This window comes from Lycium barbarum, chromosome 2, assembly GCF_019175385.1.
Source record: "Lycium barbarum isolate Lr01 chromosome 2, ASM1917538v2, whole genome shotgun sequence".
Classification (NCBI taxonomy): Eukaryota; Viridiplantae; Streptophyta; class Magnoliopsida; order Solanales; family Solanaceae; genus Lycium; species Lycium barbarum.
The window spans coordinates 24,236,234-24,259,865 of NC_083338.1; the positions used below are offsets into that span (position 1 = coordinate 24,236,234).

At 36.6% G+C, this 23,632-nt stretch overlaps 2 protein-coding genes across 4 annotated transcripts; one reads left to right on the plus strand and one right to left on the minus strand.

Moving 5' to 3' along the window:
• Positions 1-1,631: 1,631 nt before the first annotated feature.
• Positions 1,632-6,119, plus strand: LOC132626358 (F-box protein At5g03100-like). 3 transcript variants are annotated; one of them, XM_060341211.1, is made up of 4 exons: positions 1,632-1,870; positions 2,447-3,362; positions 3,744-3,917; positions 5,500-6,119. In XM_060341211.1, the coding sequence occupies exons 2-4, from the start codon at positions 2,475-2,477 to the stop codon at positions 5,803-5,805; spliced, it is 1,368 nt and encodes a 455-aa protein (XP_060197194.1). In that variant the 5' UTR covers positions 1,632-1,870; positions 2,447-2,474; the 3' UTR covers positions 5,806-6,119. The 3 variants fall into 3 exon arrangements, with proteins under 3 accessions (XP_060197194.1, XP_060197193.1, XP_060197192.1); XM_060341210.1 differs by having other exon boundaries at positions 2,459-3,362; XM_060341209.1 differs by lacking the exon at positions 1,632-1,870 and having other exon boundaries at positions 2,255-3,362.
• Positions 6,120-7,888: 1,769 nt separating this feature from the next.
• LOC132626361 (cinnamoyl-CoA reductase CAD2-like) lies at positions 7,889-22,182 on the minus strand. The gene is made up of 6 exons (XM_060341213.1): positions 21,990-22,182; positions 19,450-19,619; positions 18,384-18,575; positions 9,807-9,969; positions 8,494-8,680; positions 7,889-8,288 (listed from the first exon to the last, which is right to left on the minus strand). Exons 1-6 carry the CDS (start codon positions 22,099-22,101, stop codon positions 8,150-8,152), a joined length of 963 nt encoding a protein of 320 aa, XP_060197196.1. The 5' UTR covers positions 22,102-22,182; the 3' UTR covers positions 7,889-8,149.
• Between the last annotated feature and the right edge of the window lie 1,450 nt (positions 22,183-23,632).

Below are 23,632 nucleotides of genomic sequence, written 5' to 3' on the forward strand. Positions count from 1 at the left end.
CCCTTAACTCTTAATTAGAAATAATTTATATATATTAATAAAACTCAGGTAAAGAATAAAATAGGAACTTTAAAAAATAAGTAGGTAGTGGGTGGCGTGAGGTGGGTGATTGTGAGATGAGAGTGGGCGTAGTGGGTAGTAGGGTGGGGGTGAGGGGTTGTGGGGGTAGGTTGGGTGGTGGTGAGGGGTGGTGGAGGGGTGGGTAGTGTGGGATGAGGGTGGGGGTGAGTTGTTGTAGGATGGGGTTGGGCGGTGGTGAGGGGTAGTGGGTGGTGGTTGGGGTGGGTGGTAGGGTGGGGTTGGGGTGAGTGGCGGGAGGTGGGGGTGAGTGGTAGCGTGGGGCAGGGGTGGGGGTGGGAGTGAGTGGTAGGGTAGGGTGGGGTGGATGATGGAGGGTATAATGGAGAAATGAAATACGTAACCATGAAAAAACCACCAAATCCGTGGTTTCAAAAATTGGGACTTTTTATGGTTATATAACCATGGAATGAACTACGAGTTTACAACACCATATCACATAATTTTAAGAACAATGGAAACAAACATGATTTCCTAGAAAACCATACATTAATGAACCACGGAAAACCACCATCCAAACAAGGGGTTAAGGTTGTTAAATAAATATTAGTGAACTCTGTTTGTTAGATTTGACATAAATTATGAAAAAGGAAAATTAGCGGGAACTTATACTTTAGAAGTATAATTTTTGTAGTTTCTGTTATTTTGTATTAATTTCTAGAGTCTAGAGCAACTTTTAAAGTGTATTTGTGTTTTTCTTTTTTCTAAATATCTTTTTAGTATAGTAATTTAGGATATGATAGGAATTTCTTGGTATTTATGGTTATATTTTTTCTACTAAATTTTTGTCACATCGAACGAACATTAATTGTTAAATACTTGATGGAAACTAAAAATATTAATTTTGGGCAAACTTAAAGGACAAAAATTATTCGGTGCATACTTAAGAAGCTATTTTGAATCTACCCTCAAACATAACATAAGAGATCATTTTGTCATTTCTCAATTTCAAATTCTAGATATATGGCTTTGTCCAATTCCGACCTCTATTAAAAAAAACATTTAACAAAGACGTGAATAAATATTTGATTCTAAAATACATGAAATATATACATAATATATTTGTAATTGAGTTATATTATTGTGTACTATTATCTAGTATATTTATTTAATCTTTAAAAATAAACGACTAAAAGACAATTGTATTTTTTTATTATAAAAACACAATAGAATATAACAAAAGCCAAGGAGGATTAGACCACAATTTAAAGAGGTCATACCCCTAAACTCTATAAAATGGAATTTTATAAGAAAATATGTTTTGTTGTGAGCTCTGTTGTTTTCACAATTAAATTTGAGACTCAATTGATGTGATATAATTTGATTAGACATGAAGTTTAAAAAATAAATAAAATTTTTTAAAACTTGTGATCTAAAATAAGCTATAGATATTTATGTGGCTTTAATTCATTTCATTAAAAATAACAAAGTAAGTTTTAAATTAAATTATCGCTAAATATAGAAATGTTTCATTTTTTTTAACAAACTAAAAAGCAAAACATATCACATGAATTACCATTGAATTGGAACAAAATCCCGAGAACAAACCCGTCCATACTAAAATCGCTCTTTATTTTTTGTTTAATTTATCAATGACTTTATCAAACCAAAATAAAAAATAAAAAAATCATTTTATGTTTGCTAAAATTTCATATGGTTCAATATGGCCACATAAGCCACCATTCCCGCCAACACAAACCCTAGGGTCATGCTGAAATTGATTTTGCATTTCATAACTCAAATTTCAAAAAGGAGGCCAATTGAAACAAGTCTGTTTAATACTTCAACAACGGTATTAATTTTTTACTCTTTGGTTCTTGCTTGTTTTTACAGCAAATTTCTTCTGTCCCAAAATAAGTGTCATCTTAGCAAAAATCAAGCCTATGTAAAAATTAATAAATATTATGTAGAGTTTACTAAAATATCATTATTTATTACTCTCTCTGTTTCACTGTCCAAATTTATGTGATACACTTTACTTTTAGTCTGTAAAAAAAAAATTGATACATTAAGGGATTTAACTAAAAACTTTTCACTATAAAAATAATTTATAACCATACAAATATTTATGACTTGTTTTAGATCTCAAGTTTTAAAAAAAAATCTTTTTTTTCTTAAATACCGTACTTGATCATACTATATCACATAAATTAGAATGGGTGGACTAGATGTTTTTTGAGAATTGAGTACTATTAAAGATGACTACTTCTATAATGCTAAAGTCAATTAGAGAAACACTCGTTAATTTTTGTCTTGAATTCTTGAGTTTGACACTTATTTTGGGATGGAGGGAGTATTGCCGTCCCATTTTATTTGAGGATGCGAAGTTTAAGAAATATTGCACTTTTGAAACTTGTGCATTTCATAGCTTAAATTTCAGGTTGTACTCCAAGGAAATGCAGGAGAAAATCACGGCGGGAGGAGACCGACTCAGTGATTTGCCTGACCCGATCCTAATCCACATCCTCTCTAAGTTGTGGGACGGAAAAAAACAAGTTGTTCGAACGAGCGTATTGTCTACACGATGGCGGTTTCTTTGGATGTCCGTTCCAGTTTCACTCAATTTCACCTTCCCCGATAGTGAAAAACAAAATGTCACTTTAGATTACCTATCTTCCACCCATAGAAAACTTTATTACTATAAGTCTTTCGAGAAAATCCGGAGATTCAGTGTGTGGGGCCTTAGGTATGAGGAGCGTTATGCTAAAGATGTTGATTTATGGGTACATTTTGCCTGTACTAAAGTTGAAGAATTTACACTTGGACTTTTATGTATAAATGACCAAATATATGAGTTTCCTCAGTTTGCATACAAGGGTAAGATGTTGAAAAATTTGGTTTTAAAGAATCTCAAACTGAACCCTTGTGTTAATTGTAGTCTTGTTTCTCTTGAAATTGGGTACGTGAAATTGACAGATGGTGTCATGGAAAAGGTATTATCTGGTTGCCATAACTTGGAGTGCTTGGAATTAGAACATGTTTCAGGCATACATCGTCTTGAGATCAGCTCTGTGAAGCTGAGAGAATTGACCATACGAGACTACTACGATGAAAATCTCGAAATATTAGCCCCGTATATTCAACATTTGGAAATTTTGGGAAAGGGCAGTGAGATACGTATCGAGCAGAGAAATGTGGCTTCACTTTTTTATGCAATCCTTCGTTTAGATTTTGATTTTGAGGATGAAGAACGCAACTTGGAGAAGGAATGTAGCTATTTGAAGGAACTTCTTCATGGTGTTTCCCATGTCGAGAATCTTGAATTGGGTAGCTGGTGCATCGAGGTTTATTCATACTCTTCACTATCCAAAATCTTTAGGGACTTTTTATTTGCCATTGAATGATCACTTTAGTAACATTTAAAGTGCCACTACTTAGGACAATCTAAGTTGAAACAAGACCTTTTGAACAAAATTTTGGATGATTAACTGTGAGAATAAGGACTTTGCAGTGGACAGAACAACATGTAAAATTTGGGTTTTTCTAAGTGTTTAGAAGTCTGTCTTTGGATTTCCAAACCAACCATGAACACTTTGATGTGGCAAAATGCAAGTCGTATAGTCCAAGTTGTTTTTATGAATTATTCAACAATTTGCATTTCATTCATTAAGTATGTCGTATTTCCTTGTTTTGACATATTCTGGTTTTTCTGTTTTGTTTATAAGTGCCTATCCATCTTGGAGTTGAAAGGGTGGCAGTTTCCACTATCAAGCCGGAAATTCTTAGAACTTAACATAGCCTTAGAACAATCAGACTTCCTTGGAATTTGCAGCTTTTTGCAGAGCTCATCGGATCTTGAGACATTGGCCATCGACTGTTGGGACAATCACAATGCAAGAGTAAGTTTCTTTTAGACCTTCATTCTTGTTACTTCATGTTATCCATAGCAAACAACTATTAGTGGAGGAAGGAGACGATATACATCAACATATTTATGATCCTAAGTACTTCCGGAAAAAACAATCATAAAAGTTTTTTTAATAATTGAAACCACCGTAGTAGTATATTTTATAGATAATGATAAGATGTTACAAAGTTGTGGACTTGACTGCCTTACCTGTTCAAAAAGGTAAGACTTGAACCGATTCAATCCTCAAGTATAGAGACATTAAGGAAGTTCAATCTTTGACCAAAGGGTAGGAGATAAACCTATCTAATGTGTAAGCAGAAAGAGGGATTTTGTATAGGAGGACTTCTATTTGCAATTTGAAACATAACTAGCTTAAGTACTTAATTAGCTTTTCAACAATAGCTTCTAACTTGTGGAGACTGCTCTGGTGTACATTGTTTCAACAAGAACTAAAAAAGAGACAAAGTGAGACAAGAAACATGTGACTGACTGTAGGATCAAATCGGGAAGTTCATCGTGTTGCATTGTTAGAGATAATATTTGGGCTTTCTTTCAAATTCTGAGCTTCCACTTGTCACCCTTAAGTTCCCTCTAGCTTCTCGCGATAGTGCAAGCTGAAAATTTTCTTCTCTTTATCCACCGGTGACTGTATCTGGCTAAAGAATCAGTCACCACACACTTCTATGTGATAGTGTGTCACCTTGACTACTTCACCTTGAATAAACTCTTTAATCTCTTCAATAATAGGTTCATAGTGCCAAAAAGGTTTCGTAACTCCCTTGACAGCATTCACAATAAGTTAAGGGCCGTCTTCCACCCAAATGTTTCTAATACAATGTTCAGGACACCATTTAAGCCCATAGGAAAGTGCAAATGCTTCAGTCTTAGTATGGAAAGTGCCACAATAATATCACTTGGTCCATATCGTCCTTGTCTGCAACTGCCATCTGTGTTTAGTTTTACCCGTCCTAGATGAGGTTTGCACCATTTTGCAGTGCTTATCCATCGAGGTGAGCATTTCTCGATGTGTTCACAGATATTGCTCCAGGGAATGCGTAGTTCAAATTCTGAAAATTTCATTTGAATGTTGCTTTGTTTGGATTTCAGAATCTGATTTTTAGTCTTGAAAATTGATGGTTTCTCTTTGCCAAATCTGCTGCAGCAGCATGCTTATTATTCTATTTTTGTGTAAGATGTGTCGGAACTCTCTTGTTCTCTCAATTTAATTTTTTGTCAAGAAAATAGTTCAGCTTGAGTTGCTTTGACAGAAATTTCATGTTGTCGCTATCAAAATTGATTTTCTGAGTAAACTTTTTGTAGTTGTTAAAAAGATGCTTAACAAGGGATTGTACTAACCTTCAGGCGAGGGGGTAAATGATCAGATTCAATGAAGCTTTGAAACATATTTTTGTTGTTTGCATGTACCATTTTGTAACATTGTCCAAGCACTTAAGATGTTCCTTGAATATAAAACTTCCTTACCTTTTTATTGTATCCACTATCAACTCCTTGGCTTTCTGCTTCCATCTAAGGAGAATAACTGGTTAATATAGCGGATTTCTTTCCTACAGGACACCTTGTCAAGGTACACAAATGAGGATGAACAGACCAGGAGGTTTGAGACACATAATTTTAACGGCTCATTTCCACATCTGAAGACCATCAAGATTGATAACTTTTACGGATCACTAAGTGAAAATAAGTCTGTGCTGTCATTGGTAAAATATTTGCTCAAGCATGCAACTGTGCTAGAAAATTTTGTCCTTGCTGCCTCGTTCTTAGGGAGTGATGTGTCTCTGGATTATGTTAAAATGGCACAGGAGATCCTAAGCTTTCCAAGATCCTCTCCGCATGCTTCAGTTGTCTTTTCTTATTGATAACCTTTGGCCCCCATCGTTTGAATCGATTGCAGCATTACCTAACAGTTGTAACCTCATGTTTGAAACTGGTTTTGTAGTTGAGAGACAAGGCTAGAATTGTACTTGTCAGTATCCAAGTATCTGTTAGTTGTTCTTCATGTCTAAGTGACATGTTTATTCTCTCATCTTCATGTCTAAGTAACATGTTTATTATCTTATCTTCATGTAAGAACGATTGCTCTAAATGTTTTGTGATTTTTGTTGACATTGCTGAATCCTGATCATGTTTTATACTATGAATATTTAAGGTTGAAAATAATTTTGCAAGAATAGTAGTTCAAGAATCATTGTGTCCAAGGACTTGTTTGTGTTGGCCTCTGTAATTTTTAATTGGTCGGAAAATACTGGACGTGGACAGTAAGAACTTAGCAAGGAAGCTACCCAGTAGAACCTTAGTCCCAACATATATGTTCGTATGATCTGTTGGAGAAGGTCACTCGTGTACCATTGGACTCTTGCGAGTGGTTCACTGACTTCTGTCCACTGAGGACTCACCATAATAACTTGTCACTAGCAAACCAAACATATTAATATGTCGCAATGAAGTTTAAGGATCCCTATGCTTCTCTCACTGGTAGAAGCTATTTGTGTGGCAAGCTTGGGCAAGAGGCCGAGTGACAGTTGATGAGGTGTTCAAGGGGAGGTCGTGAAGTGGGATGAGGAAAAGGAAGAGACCTACTTTGGGGAGCAGAGGATTCATTTTACAATACAACTTATGTTAGCTTTCCTCCTATCCGGTAGGAGTAAATTAGTTTAGATAAAAAGAAAATATTTTTTATAAGAGTGGCGTTCGGGCCAGCTTGCACACCTCAAATAATCTCACCGGGTAATTGCTATCACCCGCTAGCGCAGAAGTGACTTATTGTAGACATATCTTGATATTTGTAGATTGGGCAAAGGAAAAGGGAAGTGACAAATAAGTTTAATCAATTCTTTTTCACCATTTCCTTATAATGGTCTTTTCAAGTGATCATCTGCCATTCCACTGTATATTAATAGTCAAAGATTCTTGGATGACATTAGAAAGTCGGGAATCTGTACCTTCCATCATCTTTTTCTACTGTCTGTTGTAAAAGTTAAGTGGCTTTTAGTATCATGAGCAGGACACCTTGTATGGTTTGTATCTTTTTGCTTTAATTCTCCTTTCTAAAAGCCAAAGGAATGTATTCTCAAGATGAACATGCATGTCTTCTAATCCAATAGATTTGTGTAGTTATGTTGGTATTTTTATACTGATAGGGTGCCTTGGATAAAGAAGTAATGTAACTTACAAGCAAAAAGCTCGCATAAGCCTTCATGCTCTACAAGAGGGATGGGTTATTTGAATCGTCACTGTCTATGTCACTCAACATTGATGGTTGTGCAAAAGAAGTGATAGAGCATATTAAGAAGAGAACATTTCCTCAAAGTACAGAAACCAAATGCTATTTTGTCTAAATTAGCTTCATTGTATAAATTACAGTTTTCTTCTTACCTTCCCAAGCTATAAGGGCAACGTATGTTCTTAATCGAAAGGGGAAATAAGTGGCAAACTCTTAAATTTACTTGTTCCTGTGACTGAAACAAATCATTTTACTACTTGATCTCTCCCAAAATAAGTGTATGTTGCATGTAAGCGATAATTACTATACCTCAATCCAAAGCAAGTTGGAATTGGCTATTTGGATCATCATTGTCCGTGTCACTCCATTAAAGACTCAAATAGATTCTCTACCTCCTACCTTGTTTACTGGCATATATGTCTCCGAGAAGACGAAAGGACTCATGGACATAAATTAAACGTACCAAAAAAACTAAAACTTTGCACGCGGGCTAGAAGGGAAATTAGCGAGTCCCTACTTGTTCAAACAGATGGCCACAAAAAATGCATAACAGCCAGCTGCTACACACAGCTTATCATTTTATAATGAAGAAATATCAACTTTATGCCCCCCATTTGAAGATCACGGCAAAGCTAATTTTGCACACTCGGAACACTTACGAGTGCAACTGCAGAACGAAGAAAGATCTATGTTGATATTTTCCAATATCACACTGTACATTTAAAAGTAGGTTGCTAAATATTATAAGAATCACTTATAACTTCCAAACACGAGTTTTAACAGGCAAAGATAACCATCCATACAAGCTTTTTGCTTTTTCTACTAACTCCACGAAGCGTTTACACCATTAAATTCTGGATCACAAAACAACATGTAATAAAGGTCTTATTATATCAATTTCCCCGAGAGATGGTGGACAATAACGTACAAAAGCATGTTCTCTAAAATTTGCAGACTCATCAACACTAAGAATGTGCATCTCAATAAAATTTCTTCTCCTTCAAGCTTTCAGCAGTTTCTTTGATGCTTTCGGCCAAGGGAGTGAATTCAACACCCAATTTTTTGGCTCTTTCTATGTTAACCTGGTACTTTGGCGGAAATCGCTTATCATCAACACACCTGGAGAGTTTAATCGAAAACTTTGAGTCAGTAAAACAATTTCAAGAAATAAACCATATGAATTCAGCTAGTACCGCTCCACTTTATGTATTTTTTCAGCAGAGCATGCTGTAGCTAATTTGTGAAACATCGCACTTCAAAATCAAAGATGCACATTTCACGAAGATAAACCTTATCGAAGATATTACACATTGAAGAAACTTACTTTTCTGGAAGCTTCATTGTAGGGTAAAGCTCCCGTAATATCTTTACTAACTCAGAGTAGTGGGCAACTGACTCAACCATTAAATATCTACCATTAGCCGAAGGGTTTTCAAATGCTAGAATATGCGCAAGGGCGACATCTTTCACATTAACCCATCCAAGTGTAGCATTTGGGTATGTTTCAGAACCTGCGGTAAAGCAAAATGAAACTTTACCATGAATTTCAACACATTGTAGGAACGTGAATAGGATGTCAAATAAACTTAATTAACAGAACTACCAAGTTCAGTTATCAAAATCAAAAAATAAAACCAACTTGCTCGGAAGTAAGGAAGAAACACAATGATAAAAAGGAAAGTTGAACTAGTAACTCCTTTCAATCTCAAATCCAAATATATAGGATGCACTTTCTACGTGGACTTCTAATAGTATCAATTTATAAACCTTTTTTCACATTTCAAATTTAACATTCTAAGCAATTCTTAATCATATTAACTTTTTAACTATTATTTTGGGAGTTACATCCACTACTTATATACTAGGTGATCAAATTACATCTTACACTCAAACTCACTGCAAGTAGGATGTAAAATTCATAAAGTAGTCTCTCTTGTTTGAAAGAATGGAGACACATCAAAATGGTACTAGTACAATGTGACCAATATGTAATTTTTTAAAAGTTTTTTTTGGTTTAGTAATTAAATTGTGTTAGAAAAGCAATATGTAAAAAGATCATTTCCAAATAAAAGGGCAATAGTTAGCAGAGGTGACAGTGGCAAGCAGAAACAAGGTTGAAGTAATCATGTAGACCTATTAATACCAACAAACAAAAGAAAATATTAGTTTAGTCATTAATAAGATCCACTTAAAAATGTGCTTTGAATTCATTGCAAATGGAAAAAGAAAGGTCTTTAAACATATTGCAAATCACTGTAGAATTAGTGCATGTATTTGTTTACTCATCAAGATTGAAGAAAGATACTGCAAGAGAAAAGGGTACAAAGTAGACCTTCTAAAATTTTCTGAAGTTACCAGAATCAACAGTGTTTACTCATCAAAGATTGAAGAAAGATACTGCAAGAGAAAAGGGTACAAAGTAGACCTTCTAAAATTTTCTGAAGTTACCACAATCAACAGAAATAGACATTGATTTGTCAGATTCATTCTCTTGAAGAGAAACTTTAGGAAAACAGTTAGGTCACTAATCGTTATTCCTTTTCTTTCTTTCAAAAATCATAAAAGATGAGTCAAAGTACAACATAGTTTCAGATGACGTGATCTAAGACAAACCATTTGCTTTAGAATCAAGCATACCATTTAGCAATTGTAAAATTGCAGCACAACTTGTATTAAGTGTTGGTTGTAACAAACTGCCAATAACCATTGCTGGGTTTATTGTAACCATATCGAAAGCTTTCTCTTTCACAAACTTCCACGCAGCATCTTCAGCCAATGTCTTCGAAAGTACATACCAGAGCTGGTAAAACCAACAAAAGATGAGTCCATAATTAGCTCCACAAATAGAAGGAATTAACAATTTGGGGGTGGGGGGGTTTATTAAGACCAAAAGAGAGAGCTATCACCAGGATCTTCCACAAATCCCCCCCCCCCCACACCCCCACACCCACCCCCCCCCCCACCCCCACACACATAAAAGTCAGGCCCTCATCATTTTCCAGGCATTGTGGTCTATAAAAACATGTGGTTATCTCAAGAAAATAAAAACAATATGGACTACTCTAATACAATGGTATTAGGAGATCTATTATGGCCTATGGTTTCTGCAAGAACAAACAGATAATTTTACCTTGCACTCATTGTCATCTAGAAGATTAGTGTGTAAATATACTTGCCAGAAAATAAAAGATTTAAACTTTAAATATGTGAAATCCAAAACAGAAATGATTTAGCACCAGTTCAGATGATCCTCTATAGTTGATGACATGTTTAAGATAACCAAGAACCAAAGATCAGCTTGATAAAAAATAAGGAAAAGAAACAACCTAAACTGAGCACAGAGTAGTGTCTGATCATTATAATGAGTAGAATTACACAATTCTGATTTAAATGTTTTGACAAGAATTTGTAAGATGTGAACTAAACATTTTACATAAATTCTTCGATAAATAAATGGTTTAATTGCTAAAGTAAAGAACATTCAAGTGATAGAACTTAATTCAACTGTGTTTTGAATTTCAAAACCCAGCGTTTGAGATACGGTGGGGAATCAGTTCCCTCTGCCATAAAAGCTTCTCAATGTGGAGATTGGATAATTTCAACCATTTTGCCAAAGAATGATTAGACATATTCAATATTTAAACCACCAACTTGGCCTAGAACCTGTCCTTCATAAACCCCTAAGCATAAGCTTGAACAGGAAAGGGGATGAGTATCTCAGCCACACCTCCTGCTTAGCAAGGATACATCATCAACTTGCTAAAAGTGACTGAGATATCTCGCTTCTGTTGTATAATACTCTCTTTGCTCCTCTCTTCTTTCTTTCCTTTTGTTACTTCCTCAAGCTCTATTTCTTGTGTACTGCTGGAAACACTTTAAGCTCCACTTATCACAAAATGCAAAATGCTCGATCAATTTGTCTGCCAAGCTCTCCATTAGTTACGAAACAGGTGTGCACTTTTCTGGCGTTTCCACTACTTTACTCAAGGGCAAAAGCTCACAGCTTTAGCACACCGATTGCATCAAATTGGAAAGAGTTGAAGAAGCAGAACTGAAGAACATTATTGCTAATACTTTACGTCCAATGGCATATGCAAAAAATTTACGTTAGTGATGTAGGCCTATCATCACAACTTCTCTTGTATATGAGTTTATTTGGGATCACAGAGGTTCTAACGTTTTATTTCTTGTCCCAAATTGATGCTTATCTTACACTATTTTCAACCATCAACGAAAGTATTTTCTTTAGGCAAATATATCACTTAATGGACATTTTCAACAAAGCAGATAATGACACCCTTTATTGAAGGGTGTCTCTGGCACTCGAGGAAAGAATATCATCTTTACAATATAAACATATTAGGTCCCAACAGATGCAAAATTCTCTTTTGCCACAATTTTTTTTAAAAAAAAAAAAAAAAAAAAAGAGAGAGAGAGACAGAGGGAGAGAGAAATGAGTGGTACACAATTTCCAATTTACACTGTGCTTAGAGAACACACAAAAATATATACATATGCCAAGTGGTAAAACAAAAGGTCAACAAGGAAACGTTTGATAAAATGAGAATGAAAAAAATATGAGAAAAACATCTCTAGTTTTACCTCAAAAAAAAAATCTCTAGTTTGGCACAAGAAGGAGAAACATTTAAGATATACAACAACAACAACAAGCCCAGTATAATCCCACTATGTGGGGTCTGGGGAGGGTAGAGTGTACGCAGACCTAACCCCCACCTTGAAAGGTAGGGCGGCTGTTTCCGAAAGACCCTCGGCTCAAGAGATGAGAGAGAAAAAAAAAAAAAAGAGGACAAGACAAAAGGTTAGATATGATCAAGCGTATCAAAAACAATATGAAAGCAAGGAATAACAAAGCAAGAAAGTCATGGTAAAAGGAGAATAACTGCTATAAATAACTATGAAAATGAAAACAATGAAAGTAAATAAGCCATTATAAACCAATAGATACTCGCAGAAACTTGCAGAAATCAAGAGACAGGAAACTATAGAACATAACTACTCTTTAAGGGAGGATAAACGCGATTACCTACTATCCTTCTACCCTAGTATGAGTCCTCCATACCCTCCTATCTAAGGTCATGTCCTCCATAAGCATGAAATGCGCCATGTCCTGTCTAATCACTTCCCCCAATACTTCTTCGGCCTACCTCTACCTCTTCTGAAACCGTCGCTGGCCAACTTCTCGCACCTCCGCACTGGGGCATTTTCATCTCTCCGCATCACATGCCCAAACCATCTCAGCCTCGCTTCCCGCATCTTGTCTTCCACTGAGGCTATTCCAACCTTGTCTCGGATGACTTCATTCCTAATCCTATCACTCCTAGTGTGCCCACACATCCATCGCAGCATTCTCATTTCTGCCACTTTCATCTTCTGAACATGAGATTTCTTGACTGGCCAACACTCCGCCCCATACAACATAGTTGGTCTAACCACCACTTTGTAGAACTTGCCTTTAAGTTTCGGTGGCACCTTCTTGTCACACAACACTCCGGAAGCAAGCCTCCATTTCATCCATCCTGCACCAATATGATGTGTGACGTCATCATCAATCTCCCCATTTCCTTATATAATAGACCCAAGATACTTGAAACTATCTTTCTTCTGTATGACCTGGGTGCCAAGCTTCACTTCCACGTCAGCCTCCTGTACTATATCACTGAACTTGCACTCCAAGTACTCTGTCTTGGTCCTACTCAACTTGAACCCTTTAGACTCCAGAGTTTGTCTCCAAACCTCTAGCTTAGCGTTAACCTTGCTGCGAGACTCATCAATCAGGACTATGTCATCCGCAAATGACATACACCATGGCACCTCACCTTGAATTTGCCGCGTCAATCCATCGATAGCCAAGGAGAATAAAAATGAGCTAAGAGCTGATCCCTGATGCAGCCCCATCACCACTAGGAAGTGCTCTGAGTCTCCTCCCAAAGTCCTTACCCTGGTCTTGGTCCCATCATACATGTCCTTGATCGCCCTAATGTACGCCACAGGTACACCTCTAGCCTCCAAGCATCTCCATAGAACCTCTCTCGGCACTTTGTCGTATGCCTTTTCTAGGTCGATGAATACCATGTGCAAGTCCCTCTTCCTCTCCCTATATTGCTCCACCAGTCTCCGTACAAGATGAATAGCTTCTATAGTTGAGCGCCCCGGCATGAATCCAAACTGGTTCTCTGAGATAGACACGCCTCTCCTCACCCTCATCTCCACCACCCTTTCCCACACTTTCATAGTGTGGCTTAGCAGCTTGATCCCTCTGTAGTTGTTGCAACTTTGAATATCGCCCTTGTTCTTGTACAATGGAATCATTGTACTACATCGCCATTCTTCGGGCATCTTAGTCGTCTTAAAGATGACATTAAAGAGTCGAGTCAACCATTCTAAACCTGCCCTGCCTGTAGTCTTCCAAAATTCTCCCGGAATCTCATCGGGCCCGGTCGCTCTTCCCCTACTCATCCTACGAACAACACCCTTAACTTCTTCAACCTTTATATTCCTACAATATCCAAAATCACGACACCTCTCAGAGTACTCCAAATCTCCCAACACAATATCTATGTCCCCTCCATCGTTCAACTGTTTGTGGAAGTATGACTGCCATCTCCGTCTAATGAGAGCGTCCTCCACTAGTACCCTACTATCCTCGTCCTTGATGCATTTCACCTGATCCAAGTCGCGCGCCTTCCTCTCCCTCGCCTTGGCTAGTCTGTACAACTTCTTATCCCCGCTTTTGTCCTCTAGTTCGGCATACAGGCGTTCAAAAGCTACTGTCTTTGCCGCCGTAACCGCTAACTTTGCCTCCTTCCTCGCCATCTTGTACAATTCCCTATTCGTTCGCCTCTCTTCATCATCCTTGCTGTCTACCAACTTCGCACATGCAACCTTTGTTGCTTCCACCTTCTCTTGAACTCCTCCATTCCACCACCAGTCCCCTCGGTGCCGACCACGGCTACCCTTCGAGACCCCCAGCACCTCTAGCTACTTCCCTAATGCAACTGGCCGTCCTATCCCACATATTGGTCGCCTCCCCACTACTCTCCCAGGCTCCTATAGATCTCAGCTTCTCCCCCCATCTCCAGGGCACCCGTCATGGTCAAACTCCCCCATTTGATCCTAGGCCTATCATCCACGACCTTCTTTCTCTTTCTCATCTTGATTTCCAAATCCATCACCAAGAGCTTATGCTGGGTCGATAGATTCTCACTCGGGATCACCTTGCAGTCTTTACAAAGACCTTTATCTTCCTTCCTAAGGAGTAAAAAGTCTATCTGCGTCTTAGCCACCGAACTACGAAAGGTTAGCAAGTGCTCCTCCTTCTTCGGGAAACTCAAATTGGCCACCATCAGCCCAAAGGCTTTTGCAAAATCCAACAATGCAACTCCTCCTCCGTTCCTGTCCCCGAAACCACAACCTCCATGCATATCGTCATATCCCCCTGAAATTGACCCAATGTGCCCATTGAAATCTCCTCCGATGATTAGCTTCCCAGTGGACAGTATACTTCCCATCATCTCGTCCAAATCCTCCCAAAAACGTCTTTTCTCCTCCTCGCCCAAGCCCGCTTGCGGCGCGTAAGCACTAATAATGTGCAAAATAAACCCTCCAACAACCAGCTTAATCGTCATCAACCTATCGCTGACTCTCTTAACCCCTACCACCTGTTCTCGTAAGTCATTATCTACTAAAATGCCTACCCCATTCCTATCCCTCGACCTACCTGAGAACTATAACTTATACTCATCCACATCTGTAGCCCTGGATCCTACCCATTTAGTCTCCTGGACACAAGCTATATTGATCCTCCTCTTCTTAAGAATCTTAACTAGTTCGATGGACTTCCCCGTTAGAGTCCCAATATTCCAAGACCCTACTCGTAGACTAGAGACTCCCTTAACCCACCTACCCCCTCCAACCCTCACCCTTATCCGAGAACATGACCCTAGTCCACCATCATCTACCAAAGCCAGTAAAGCAAATATAAACTACTCGACCAGGCAGTAATCAATACTAAAACACAAGTTAGTACTAATCTAGATGAAAGTGTAACTACTACGACAAGAACGAAATAAGTAATGCAAGAATGCAAATTAGTGATGTTAAAAGCTCACAAAATTTAAGATGCACAATAAGTGATTATAATTAATTCACTTAGCACAGTAACAAATTAGCATACTAGGGCAAATTGATCTAAATTAAAAATGAAAATAGAGATAAAAGATTAAATCTTTTTTTTAGGTTAAACACTTCATTATTTGCTTGGCATAATTTAAAAAATAACTTGAGTTGCTCCGCAATTACTTGCTTGGATTATATCAACTGATTTGCTACTTATCATAGTTCTTAAGGTCACCCCTATTTTTCCATCCAACAAATTCTATCTGCTACTTGCAGATATAAAGCCTAAAAGAAGACGTAATATGCTTGACCAATTCATAAAATGAAATATAATCTTTTTGCATCAGTAAATTCCTTTTTTTCAGCTCTAGACTTTATAATTTCCTTGAGAATTGTGATCTCGTCTTCCTTCACCCACAGATTTAAAAATGGTCCGGCCTTTTCTTTATTGATTGGTCCTCTGAAATTCTTCTATCTATTTTGGCAGTATTTCATTCTAAAAATATGAACCTCTATCATCATCCAAGGATGATATCGCGACATAAATCAACCTTCTCCCTTATGGAAACATCTTCTTTTCCGTCCTTTTCACGGAAGCTATTATCATTTCATCATAGTTTCACCTATATTTATTTTTCTTGTTAGCAACTTTCTATTGCCACATTTTACTTGGAATTGTTCTGCTTTCCTCAGCATTTGGTCTTCTCCTTCCGCAAAACAAGGTGTATCAGACTTTTCATGTGAGTCCTTTATTTTTCAACAATGGACTGAAATGTAAAGTCTGATACACCTTATTTTGTGGAAGGAGAAGATCAGATGTTGAGGAAAACAGAACAACCTTCTAGTAAAATGTCGCAATAGAGAGTTGCTAACAAGAAAAAGAAAAATAGATAGAGGTGAAACTATGATGAAATTATACTAACATCACATAAATAAGATGGAAAAGATATTTCCATAAAAAGAATGGATAAGGTTGGCTTTATACCGAGACATCATCGTTTTCGGAGTAAGTGTTGCCAAAACCAATAGGTCTGGAGGGGAACAACCGATAAAGAAAAATGATGAAAAAGCTAAATCATTTTTAGATGTGTTGACAAAGACGAGATCACAATTCTCAAAGCAATGATGAAGTTCAAAGTTGAGAAAGGATTTGAGCCAAGGAGAAGATTTTTTGTTTTTTACGAGTCGGACAAACATTCTCTTTGATACAAATTAGTCACAGATTACTTGTTGTGAAATCTCTAAGATCCTTTGGGACTTTAAGCGCAAAAAGCAAATAAAGCGTGAACTTCAATAAAAAAAAGGCACAAATGGAGAAAAACTACAAATATATGTGTATAGTCCAAGATTGATAATCACAAGCATGAATAACAAATATATGGACAAAGAAATTGAAAAAAAAAATAATGATAAAGTGAAACATCAAATGTTTAGTGTCACATCTCCAAGATTGCACTCATTGGCAAGGAAAAGTACGTCTGAGAGCCTTGAAGACGACAATGAAGTGCTCATAAAGCAAAGCGAAGCTCTTAAAAAATTTAGTGTCTGCTTTAGGGATTCAGCGCGCTTCAAGCGCACCCTTGACAATATTGATATTAAACGCGCATCGCCTAGAACCACATTGGCTTCGTCCTTGCCCCAAGCGCAAAGATGTGTAAATTGAAGAATTGTGCACTATTCATTTCTCTTATGGAAAAGAGAGATTTAAAGTCTATTTGGACCTAAAATGTTTAAAGCGTATACATAATTTCATTCTGTTAGTAGAGATACCCTTCAATAAAGGGTTCATACGACACCGTTTCATAAAATACACACTAAAAACATATATTTGATTTAAAAATTAATAGTTACATATATATATATATATATATATACACACACACACACACACACACTCTCCCTCCGTTTCAATGGGCACAGAGGTTAAGAAAGAGGAGAAGACTTTTAAACTTGTGGTGTTAAATGAGTCACATATGGTTTGTGTGGCTATAAATCATTTCATAAAGGTAAATTGTTTCCAATTATAGAAAAGGTCATTCTTTTTGGCACAGACTAATAAGGAAATAGGTTCACATAAATTGAAACGGAGGGAGTATATTATAAACTGACTATTTGAAAATAATGCATAATAAACATCAATTTTGGGACAAGTACAACTTTAGTACCTCTACCATCCTCCCACGGAAATGCCAAGTTGTGATAATAAGTCGACACCGCTTAAGTAATATCCTACATACGCCATAGCTTTTAGTTGTACCAGCCTAAAATGTTTTTATGTTCTTGGTTTCTTTATTGTGCAGTATACCGAGGCTTTGTTGCTGAATTTCTAGTCTCTTCAAGCAATACTGTCTATCATTCCCGAAATCACTTCCCAAGACTTTTTGGAATACTATTAGTCATGGATAGTATGGTATAATATGCACTTCATTTATTATTACTCAAGGGAATTGCAAAGTCCATTGTGGACAAGTAAAAGTGAACAAACGGAGTAATAAAAATATGCGACGTTAAAACAGTGACGTACACTGGAGTATTTTCGTACGCATTGTCTGAAGCTAAAACAGCGATATACACAGGGGTGTTCTCGTATGCATTGTCTAAAGCTAAAATAGTGACGTACACAGGAGTGTTTTTGTACGCATTGTCAACATTTGAAGAAGTATATAAATGAACAAGCTGGGAGAGACGAGAAAAACAAAAGCAACTAGCTAGCACAGTCAAAATGTGCAAACCGCGGAAGAGTAGTTTTTTTTCAAAATTGGCATTCTAAATTCACTTAAAATGAAATAATTGTTTTTCGAAAACATTGAATGCTTTTATTATCCCTTTACTCAACACAAAAGGAGCTTTGGTCTATTTGTTTAATAGATTATTACCAGAATGAGGTCAATGGTTCAACTCTTTGACCTCTTTAAGTTTTTTCAAATCAGGCTAAAAAAATTTCAAACCCATAATAACAAAATGAGGTTCGAACCCCTAACCTCTTATCAGAGAAGCAAGACACTAGTTGTCAGGTGGCTATTTTATATTGCTCAAGGGCTTATCTACTGATGGAAAATGAAAAGGCAAGTAAAGCACCTGTGATTCTCTGCAAAAGTCAGGATCTGACCACCATGTCTCATCAACTACAACTTCAGGCGTTCTCGGCTTGCCATTGAAAGCAATTGCTGCTACAGATGATGTCAACACCACTCTTCTTACAGATGGTGTCTTCGCAACTGATCCAAGAACATTAAGTGTCCCCTTCAGTGCAGGATCAATCAATTCCGCCTGCACGTTAACAGTAGCGCGAATCCGTTACATCAATAGATGGAAACACCAAAAACTAGAACAGAGAATAGGACTAACAGGACCAAGACGGCGGATTTTTTTTATGACACTTAACTAGAAAAGGTACACAACAGTAATCCTTTATGACAGTATCTTAAAATATAGTACTACAGTTAATATCACTATTTAACTCCAAAGTCCAATTGACATTTTAAGTCCTTCAGTGTCAGTATACACTATGAAAAGATTTATAAAGCAACAGTTTGTGCAGGACCTACAGCCACTCATAAAAAGATACACACACCATGAAATATAAATTACAATTCTATCAGGAAACCAGAGCAACTTCCACAGTATTTTTTATGTGAAGACATGCCAAGTAAATACTGATTGACTCGTGCATAAAATAGGAAGTCATGAGAAAATGGTCGATACTTGGTGGAATAACTCCTCCATCTAGCTGATATTTTCTCCCTCCATCTGAATTTACGTGGCTTTGTTTGACTAAGATCAAAGTTTAAGAAAGAAAAGAAAAGCTTTTAAACTCGTGGTCTAAAACAAGCCTTAGATTGTATGACTGTAGATCATCTCATTAAGGGTAAAATGAAAATGAAAATTCTAAAGTTAAATCGTTTCTAAATATAAAAAGGGGCATTCATTTTGGTATAAATTAAAAAGGAAAGCGTGCCACCTAATTTGGGACAGAGGAAATACCATAATAATTTGAAGAATTACCTCAGTATCCTATAGCAGAAAGAACAGAAATTTGCCAATAAAAAGGGAAGATACAACAAGACTAACTAGGAAATTCCAAAGAGCGAGCTTCCAAAAGTAGCAGTCAAAACCATATTTATCAGGAGACTGAGTGAGGAACCTGTGGATCTTTGACTCCATGGTAAAAGGGAGATGCTGTATGAAATACACCTTCACAACCATCAACCACAGCATCAAAGGCACCTTCTTCCAGCAGGTTTGCTTTCAACAAGTGGAGTCTCTCCTTAGCTCCATCAAGGGATGTCAAGTGATCAGTCTTTTTTGGATCATCTGCAGGTGAAGAGCTTAATACTTAGCATAATTTCGCCTATATGTCACCCTATAGTAACAATAGATTCTAAATCAAATAGGAAGTTTCAAAACGTTCATTCCAAACATCTCATATCAAGATGAGACTCTTATGGCCATACAGAGTCTTCTTTGCCTCCATATATCTAGATGAATGTAACTTAATTTTGATGAATTTTAGTTAATATGATGGTAAATCTTCCTTCAAGAAAAAATAAAGCACAATAGATATCTTCCTTTTCCTGATAACACAAGAGGAGCAGAAGCATCTTAGTATTTATGAAGAAATTACAACAAACAACAACAACATGCCCAATATAATCCCACAAGGTGGGGTCTGCGGAGGGTAGAGTGCACGCAGACCTTACCCCAACCTTGGGAGGGAGGGAGGCTGTTCACGACGAAATTTTTTTTTACGCAGTTTGAAAATAATTCTTCTGGAAAAACAAAGTAAAACTGCAACTGCTTAGAATCTAAATAATCTACACAGCTCCATCAGCTTGCATCAAGATGTAAGTAAGTTATATAGACATGTGATATACAGATTTTAAGTCAGTCTATCGAAGAGGAAAAGCACAATAGCCTCTCAAATGTATTAAATGGTTGCTTGGACCCATTTGATTCCAATACTGATAGAACTACCTTTTAAGGAAAATAGTAACATCTAAAATTAGAGGTTCTCTCTATCTCATACTATCCCTATAACAACAACAACAACCCAGTGAAATCCCACAACGTGGGGTCTGGGGAGGGTAGAGTGTACGCAGACCTTACTCCTACCAAGGTAGGACAGCTGTTTCCGAAAGACCCTCGGCTCAATAAAAAGCATAAAAAGAGGTCAGATAAGTCTAAGAGATTCAAAGCGATATGGAAATGCAAATAACGAAACCGACACAGATAAAATAGGATAATCAAAGCACAGGAAATAACAGATAATAGCAGAAATCAGAGCACAAGAAATTATACTGCAATAATGCGACTACTAATAAGGAAGGATAACGAGACTATCTACTAGACTTCTACCCGAATCTGGGTCCTGCAAACCCTCCTATCTAAGGTCATGTCCTCGGTAAGCTGTAACTGCGTCATGTCGTGTCTAATTACCTCTCCCCAATTCTTCTTCAGCCTACCCCTACCTCGCCTGAAACCATCCATGGCCAACCTCTCACACCTCCGCACTGAGACATCTGTGTCTCTCCTCTTCACGTGCCCAAACCATCTCAATCTCGCTTCCCGCATCTTGTCTTCCACCGAGGCCACTCCCACCTTATCCTGAATATCCTCATTCCTAATCCTGTCACTCCTGGTGTGGCCACACATCCATCTCAACATTCTCATCTCGGCAACTTTCATCTTTTGAACGTGAGAGATCTTAACTGGCCAACACTCCGGCCCATACAACATAGTCGGTCTAACCACCACTTTGTAGAACTTGCCCTTAAGTTGTGGTGGTACCTTCTTATCACATAGCACTCCGAAAGCGAGCCTCCATTTCATCCACCCGGGCTACGATGTGTGACATCATCGTCAATCTCCCCGCTACCTTGCTAATATAGAAACAACTTCTCCTTTTTAGCAGCTTCAATCATCGTACGGATCAAACCCAGGGGCGGATCCAACATTATTGTACCGGGTTCATCTAAACTCAGAACTTTCAACGCGTAGTATAAATTTATTTACAAGAAAAAAAAAAGGCATGCACTACGCTCCCACTATGCGCAGGGTCAGGGGAATGCCTGGACCGCAAGGGTCTGTTGTACGCAGCCTTACTCTGCATTTCTGCAAGAGACTATTTCTACGTACTAAAATTGCAACAAAAAATAGATATGAACTCATAACTTTAAAATATAATAAATTCAATATTGTGAACCTTAAAAGACTGAACCCATAGAGTTTAAATTCTGGATCCACCTCTGATCAGCACATTTAGAGGTCTACTTAAGACATAGTCAAACCATCTTACGCTAACATCCAAATATAAAATTATTAACAATTACGCTAACATCAATACTAAAACACATCGGATTGTAAGTCTCCTTCATAACATCCAATAATTAACAATTAACAATTAACAATTATAAAATTATTTCACCAGTCATTCTCAAATAACTGTTTCAACAATAAACTACAAAATAAAGTAAAATTTGAATATCAACAGTTGGAATGTTCTAGAACTTCTAATACTCTTCAAAAAACAAAAAACAAAAAAAACAACTAGCCGTAGCTTATCTAAAAAGAACTAAAATCATACAAATTGAACATAGAAGGAAATGATCTGACAATTTTAGAATCCATTTTTCAAAATTCTTTTAAATGAAAATGAATTTATTTTTTTAGAGAGAGAGGATATACTGAGATCGCGAACAGTGGCCTTAACGGTGTAGCCGCGTTGGAGCAAGAACTTGACCAACCATGAAGCAATGTAGCCTGAAGCACCTGTTACACATACAGCTTTCGAAGCCATTTTTTTTTCCTCTGTTTTTTTTTTTTTTTTTTGGTTTTGATTCTTTTCACCTACCAACCCCCCAATGTGTGAGACTGAGTGGTGCGAGTTGTGACAAAAGGTCTGTATTTATAGGGAAGGAAATATACGGGTAAGCTTTAGATTAGACGACGGTTTGATTTTTACTCATTTAAGAGCCCGTTTGGTTTGGTCATGGTTTCAATTTTCAAGGTGATAAGATGAAATTTCAAATTATCTAAAACAGCATGACTTGAGATTTTAAATCATATCTAGCTCTTAAGTGGGTTTTTTAGCTCATGCACACTCTTTAAGAAATTATTCATTTCTAGAAAATTAAGAGTGATTTTATTAACTTATCCCTAATCAAATTGTGCTTATATAATTAAATGTCTAGAAAAAAAAGTAATTAATGAATCTTGATTATTTAAATAAGAATAATTTTAAAAGAATTTTGCCCACTTATTTTGAAAAAAAATAAAAAATCTAAAAAATCACTTATTATGGAACGGAGGGAGTATAAGCCAAAAATCATAAGTTAGAAATTCTAGTTTATGGCTTTTGGCTTATTTTTATCATTTTAACTTAAAAATAAGTGTTTAAAAATATTTTTTTATTTTATTCAAATACTATAAAAATATTTAAAAGCTATTTTTAACTTAAAAGCACCCAAAAAAAATCAATCCAAACAAGCTCTAATTTCATTCTACATTCACCCACCGTGTATTTACGGTTTTTCAGTTTCCATGGTACATTAAATGCCTCATAATTAAATATTTGTATATGAATCTGAGCGCTTAATTATACTCTCTTCCGTTCAAAATAAATATTCTCTCTGTTTTTTTTTTTTTTATTATTCTTTTCACCTATCACAATGTGTGAGACTGAGTGGTGTGAGTAGTACAAAAAGTCTGTATTTATAGGGAAGGAAATGATTCGGATTATAGCCGGTAAGCTTTTACATTAGACGACGGTTTAATTTTAACTCATTTAAGAAGAATTGCACCCACCGTGTATTTATGGCTTTTCAGTTTCCACCCACTTTTATAGTCTGTTTGGCCAAGCTTATTTTTTTCCAAAATTACTTATTTTTTTCAATGAGTGCTTATTTTAAAAAGTGATTGTTTGGCCAAGCTTCTGAGAGAAAATAAATAATTTTGGAGAGTAGCAGAAACAATTTTTTAGAAGTTAAAAAAATAGCTTTTGCCCAAAAGTACATTTTTAAAAAGCACGTTTGAGAAAAATACACTTAGAAGCACTTTTTAGAGGGTTGGTCAAGTATTAATTGCTGCTCAAAAGTATTTTTTAAATTAATTGGACAAATATAAACTTTTTTTCCCCAAAAATACTTTTTTTTAAAAATACTTTTGGCGAACTAAGTTGATTTTAGAAGTTTGGCCAAATAGGTTATAAATGCCTGATAATTAAATATACGTATATGAATTCTTAGTGCATGATTATACTCTCTTCTGTTCAAACTAAATATTCACAAGTACTCCCTCCGGATTAAAAGAATGTTCACGTACCCTTTTTT

Bases quoted from the DNA above. Each gene is read 5' to 3' on its own strand.
- LOC132626358 (XM_060341209.1), top strand. From the start codon at position 2,277: ATGACTACTTCTATAATGCTAAAGTCAATTAGAGAAACACTCGTTAAT. The intron at 3,363-3,743 runs GTTTATTCATAC...TTTGTTTATAAG, and splicing joins TGGGTAGCTGGTGCATCGAG to TGCCTATCCATCTTGGAGTT. The intron at 3,918-5,499 runs GTAAGTTTCTTT...TCTTTCCTACAG, and splicing joins GGGACAATCACAATGCAAGA to GACACCTTGTCAAGGTACAC.
- LOC132626361 (XM_060341213.1), bottom strand. From the start codon at position 22,101: ATGGCTTCGAAAGCTGTATGTGTAACAGGTGCTTCAGGCTACATTGCT. The intron at 18,576-19,449 runs GTTCCTCACTCA...GTTAACGTGCAG, and splicing joins ATGGAGTCAAAGATCCACAG to GCGGAATTGATTGATCCTGC. The intron at 9,970-18,383 runs GTGCTTTACTTG...TGGTTTTACCAG, and splicing joins ACTTTTGCAGAGAATCACAG to CTCTGGTATGTACTTTCGAA.